Below are 6,213 nucleotides of genomic sequence, written 5' to 3'. Positions count from 1 at the left end.
AGTTCCATGTTTTAATGATCGTACAGCCAATAGTTCCATGTTTTAGTGATCGTACAGCCAATAGTTCCATGTTTTACTGTCCGTACATCCAATAGTTCCATGTTTTAGTGATCGTAGCCTACAGCCAGTAGTTCCCATGAACCAACAGGCAGTCAATGGTGAAAATGAAAAGACAAGAGAAAAGAAAAGAGAGATACTATAAAGTATTTGGTAATTAGTCGGCCCACTGCGGGATCTTCTTATCTGTACTGCGATCTGTTAACCCATTTTGGGCGGGAACCCCTTTTGGTGTCAGCATTATGTTATGCTTTAGCTATTGAAAAATAGCAGATCTACAAGCTCATAGCGCGCCACCGAGTGGCGCGCTACGGGCTTGTATGTCTGCTATTTTTGAAAAATCGAAGAACGACTGACATAGAAACATAGCTTTTTCAGAAAACTGTCAGGATGTAGAAGACATTTTTAAAATCTGATCTCAGGTCAAAATGGGGTAAGGACTGACCGTGGTAATATAAATGAAGACGGCTCCTGCTCTTGCCATGCACATTCCAGTTGCAGCATGTTATACAAAACCTGTAATAGGTTAATATGGATCAACAATTGAAATGTTTTTAGATCAGTTTTAAAATTAGCTTTTTTTCCCCTCCTTTCTCCCTTTCTCATTTTCACCGTCAGTTTTAATCGAGTAACACAAATGAATTGTTGTAACCTCTGTTCACTTGTTGCTACAAAGAGAGACGTGTAAACAGTAGTGAGAAAATGTGAAAGACGGAATTTAGGTGTGTGTGTATGTGCGTGCGTGCCTGTGTGCGTGCATGTGTGTGTGGCCATCAGCAAGCAATCCTTATTTTGGAAAGGAAAAGAAAACTCTTTTGTGGAGAGGGTGAAAAACAGAGGAGGTGTTTTTCTCCGAGACGGTCACACAGAAACCAAACCAAACGAGGACTATAGTTAGTTAGTTTGTGTTTAAAAACAAAGAAAGGCATTCCGTTATCATCCAGCCAGGGTGTTCCGTTTTCACCCAGCCAGGGTGTTCCGTTATCACCCAGCCAGGGTGTTCCGTTATCACCCAACAAGCCAGGGTGTTGTTTTTCGTCTCGCTGTCCGTCCGAGTTCCAGTTCAGCCAGTGTCGTTATGCCTTCATTTTACATTCCCTCACAGGATGGTGTATGTATGTCGCTCACGGAAGCCCAAACCACACCAAAGGGTCTCCAATCATGCCACTCCTTGTAACCTAGCCTGGTCCAGCCAGCGTGCCTTCTGGTCTAGAGGGGCGGGTAGCCTGGCTTAGCCAGCGTGCTTTCTGGTCTAGAGGGGCGGGTAGCCTGGCCCAGCCAGTGTGCTTTCTGGTCTAGAGGGGCAGGTAACCTGGCCCAGCCAGTGTGCTTTCTGGTCTAGAGGGGCAGGTAACCAACGGTTCGGTTGTGAGGAGGTGCATGGTGAACCCGTTGGTGTGTTTTTGGACCGTTGAATGGACCCAGGTGATTGGACGTGGGTGGACCGTTGAACCGACCCAGGTGAATGGACGTGGGTGGACGTGCAAACAGGACGTATTCACACCGCTGGGACTGACTATAAAACCCTCTCGTCCCGTCGGTCTCAACCCTTTGGCGTTGTTTGTTTGGGGCTTTATTATTTCGGCACAACTCGGCGTGGTCTTTCGGCTCGAACAGAAGTCATCTCCGGCAGAGCGACGCCCGCCGTCGTCGTGCGACGGTGGAAGTCCAGACCGACCGACCGGGCTTCCTTCCTTCCTTCCGTCCAATCGGCTGTGGCGGCTCTGACGTGACTCGGCTGTTTTCTGCTTCTTCTTCCTCGTTATTCTTCGCCCTGCTGACTGACTCCTCCCTCCTCTTCCCCTGGCCACCAATCGGAGCACTCAGTTTTTTCATCTTAAATCGTTGTTCGTATTATTATTTTTAACTCAGGCCCTGCCCCCCCCCCCCCCCAGAGAATGGGGGTGTGTCCGTGCGGTCCAGGGAGGCGAGAGTACTTAGTATATTTTTTTGTATTTTTTTCGTTGTGAGTGCAGCGCTAGTGGGGAGGAGTTATCTCCGGCTACCTGGCCTATCCTGATTGGCCAGAGGGAGAGGAGGGGGGCGGGGCTATGTCTCCTCCTTCTTTGCGTCAGGCTTGTTGATTGGCTGCTTTGCGTCGGGCTTGTTGTTGATTGCCTGCTTTGCGGCGTCGGGCTTGTTGATTGGCTTGCCGCCGTTCATGGCGAGCGGCTCCCCAGCTCCGGCGGTGCTTTTGGACGACGGCGGCTTGGCGGAGGAGACAGCGGTGGTGATAGCGCCACCTAGTGGCGGTTTAGGCTTAGGGACCGCCCCCACGTCGTGCAGCGAAGGCTCTCTGTACATGGCCACTAGAGGGGGTTAGAGGAAGAGACGTTACTGTGTGTGTGTATGTGACTTAATGTGTAAATTATGTTTTCAAGAGGCTTGATTTAAAGATAAAGAAAACTTTATTGTCCATTCAATGTACATACAATGTAAATGTGTCTTTGGCAAAAAAAAATCCCGATTTTTGTAGGCCTCAAGATCAGGTGGATTATAGTTATAGTCACCAATGTACACAGTTTTTAAATGTACAAATATTTATTAAAAAAAAAGAAAAAAAGAAATGTAGTTAAACATTGTAGTTAAACTAGTCGACTAGTCGACTAGTAAACTAGGCAACTAGTCGACTAGTAAAAATGACAAGTGAATGCCCTAGCGTGCGTGCGGTCGGCCTATACCTTCTATAGGCTTGGGCAGGAAGTGCGCGGCGGGTTTGGTCTTCTTCACGCGGTTCCCCTTCATGGCGTGGCCGTCCTTGTTCAGGCCCAGGAACCAGGCCCGGCCCGACTCCTGCTGCCGGTACAGCATGGAGCTGTAGATCACGTAGTAGTTCTCAAACACAGACTCCTTGAACTTACACTCTGCCGTGAACAGCTCCTGGAGAGGAGGGGAGGGGAGGGGGGAGAGGAGAGGAGAGGAGAGGAGAGGAGAGGAGAGGAGAGGAGAGGAGAGGAGAGAGAGAGAGAGAGAGAGAGAGAGAGAGAGAGAGAGAGAGAGAGAGAGAGAGAGAGAGAGAGAGAGAGAGAGAGAGAGAGAGAGAGAGAGAGAGAGAGAGAGAGAGAGAGAGAGAGAGAGAATCAGAATCATCTTTATTGTCACATCTGTTGTGGATTACATGTGTCCCTTTTAACACATTTTGGGCGGGAACCCCTTTTGGTGTTTTAAACATTATGTTATAATTTAGCTATTGAAAAATAGCAGATCTACAAGCTCATATGAGCTTGTAGGTCTGCTATGTTTGAAAAGTCGTGAAAATATTTATTTCAGAAAACTGGAGGATTTAGAAGATTTCTTTTTTAATTTTGAGGTCAGGCCTAAATGGGAGACCATAAACACACTGGAGGTGTGGTTTAGTGGACATGGTCAAACAAGGATCTATGTGTAACAGGGGCGTATCCACACCTAGTCCTACTTGGGCTTAGGACGGGTAGGCCCGGGTATTTACGAACTATAATTATAATTATAATTATAATTATTATAATTATTATTAATTTTCCTATTTGGATCCGTAGCCACTGGCACTGCCTAGTTTGTCCATCTGTTCCTGCATAGATTGATTGGTCATGCCTGTCCATCTGTACCTGCATAGATTGATTGGTCATGCCTGTCCATCTGTTCCTGCATAGATTGATTGGTCATGCCTGTCCATCTGTACCTGCATAGATTGATTGGTCATGCCTGTCCATCTGTACCTGCATAGATTGATTGGTCATGCCTGTCCATCTGTACCTGCATAGATTGATTGGTCATGCCTGTCCATCTGTACCTGCATAGATTGATTGGTCATGCCTGTCCATCTGTTCCTGCATAGATTGATTGGTCATGCCTGCCTGATGCCTGTCATCATGTGCTTGTTTCTACAATGTGGCAGATTTGTTTGTCTTCACACCAGAAACTTGCGTCTTTGTTTATGATTAAATATTAATGAGAAGCCTCTCTGAGAGTATCCTAAATGTTAGCCTCACAATGTCAAACGTCTATTGCAAAGTTTTTTGTAAAGAAAGGAAGTCAGCTTGCAGTCCCAGTCTAGAGGAGCTAGCCTACTGTAGGCCTCGAGGAGCTAGCCTACTGTAGGCCTACAACAGTTGTATCCTGAGGACTTCAGCTTTACTGGGCAACTCCACAACAGCGCCCGCCCCTTGATTATGGATTACTATGTGTTTGAAGACATCAAAGGTCAGAATTGAATTGTAATTTGTGCTGAATGGATTTTCATTGATTGTGCCCATGTTGTCTGCTGCTATGCTATGGGGTGCTGGTGGTGCTATCTTGCTAATTTGTAATTTGGTAAAGTGAGTTGAAAGAAACTATAGCTGTTGTTACTCTCTGCAGTCTTCAATACTCAACACTACTAGGCCTACTTCAATACTAGTAGGCTGTCTGGGAGAGTGTGCATGTTGTTGTTTATATGGTTGTTGAGGAGCTCCTATGTCCAGCTTTGAGGGTTTGTGTAAACACAAACATTGAATGCCATTGACAATGGATGGCCAGCTTTGCATGTTTGTGTAAACACAAACATTGTGTAAACACAAACATTGAAGACGAAGGTGTGATTTTTAGTTTACATTAATGTGATGGTATGAAGTGTCTTGTAGCAGCCTGACATTACACCTGTCAATCTCTAAGACACCTGACTTAATACTTTTAGGAAATTGAAGGCAAACATGAGTATTGATTAATAAAAAATGAGGGGTATAACTTCATTCATAAATTAATTCCAAATGTTGCCGCGCACAGTGTGCCCAGGCAGATTTTCCCAGGCCAAGGTAATTAATCCCTGCATACCCCACTGCTATGTAAGAGCAGTTCATCTGACAGGCGACCGACAGGTGAGAGGCTGGTTTCCCAACAATACACTGAGGGTTATAAGTGGATGACTCATATGAACTATAGCATACATGGGCAACTGGCGGCCCGGGGGCCACATGCGGCCCCCACCATCACTCAATGCGGCCCGTAGGTTAATAGCAGAATACTGATATATTTCAGCTGTTGCAATTACAAACATGCAAACATGAGTTGACACGCATTCATTACATTACAGTCTATATATGTATAGCTTAATGACTAGTATTATTAAAATGTTGTTGTCTTTTTTGTGTCAAATGCATGTGTTTAGTTCATAGAGTTTACATAACTATAACTAAATGCATTTCAAATTAAATATAAAGGTTACTTATCAGGATTCCAATTCAAAAATAACAAAAAAAAGAATCAGGATTTGAATTCAAATATAGCTAAAATAGCTGATCTATAGCTCAAAACGCGTCGCGCTACGACGCGTTTTGAGCTTGTAGATCGGCTATTTTTGCTACGACAGTAATATGCAACGTGGCCCCTCTGGAGTGAGGGTGGAAATATATTGGCCCTCGCCATCGTCAAGAGTTCCCCCCCCCCCCCCCCCCCCCTCACCCTATAGGATGAAACAGGGTAGTATTTTCATTTCCATTATTTACACATCACAGTATTACAAGAAACAAGAATCCATGCGTATCATGAACTGCCAGGTGTAAGCGTTCTGTCTCCCGGTTTCCCCCCGATTATTATTGTTATTATTTCTAGGGACAGAGTTGTAGGCCATGTATGGCCTACTTGTGTGCACAATGCACCTCCACAGAGTGCATTTCTAGTTAAACCATTTTGGACTGAGGTCGATTAAAAAAAGGCTTCTAAATCCTAATATTTTTCTATGTCAGTGGTGATCAACCTTTTCATGTCAAGGACCCACAGAATTATCTCTATTGGGCCACGGACCCCCATCTCAAAATATGTAGTTCCAGGGACCCCCCAGAAGCAAATATTTTAGTTAAAAATCGCTCTGAAATATATATTCAATGATTTGTGCCACATTTTCACGATTTTTCGAAAATAGCGCGGCACTCGGTTGATCTGCTATTTTTCAATAGCTAAAGTATAACATAATGCTTAAAACACCAAATGGGGTTCCCGCCCAGAATGGGTTAAGATATGTTTCCATATGTTAATGGGTATGTGGGCGTGTCCTCTTGGTGGTCCCCTTATTGGCTGTTGTGATGTTGACGTAACTAAGATGGGTTTCAAGTTGGGAGGGCAGGTACTTGCACGCTGCTTGGAACCACATATTTGGTTCCATGTGTACACTGTCAGAGTTACAGTCCCATAAGCCCCCCCCCC

The 6,213-nt window shown here is 45.1% G+C and overlaps 1 protein-coding gene across 1 annotated transcript in view; it reads right to left on the bottom strand.

The window, feature by feature from the left end:
* Positions 1 to 2,106: 2,106 nt before the first annotated feature.
* LOC306917156 (fibroblast growth factor 14-like) overlaps positions 2,107 to 6,213 on the bottom strand; it is a gene marked incomplete at both ends in the record, with an annotated part of 6,591 nt that continues 2,484 nt past the window's right edge. The window contains 2 exons of the mRNA XM_079495289.1: positions 2,107 to 2,366; positions 2,739 to 2,937. Coding sequence (XP_079351415.1) covers positions 2,107 to 2,366; positions 2,739 to 2,937 — 459 coding nt within the window. The remainder of the gene's footprint in view (positions 2,367 to 2,738; positions 2,938 to 6,213) is intronic.

This window comes from Electrona antarctica (genome assembly GCF_951216825.1).
Source record: "Electrona antarctica genome assembly, chromosome: 24".
NCBI lineage: Eukaryota > Metazoa > Chordata > Actinopteri > Myctophiformes > Myctophidae > Electrona > Electrona antarctica.
This window is presented reverse-complemented; position numbering and strand designations above follow the sequence as displayed.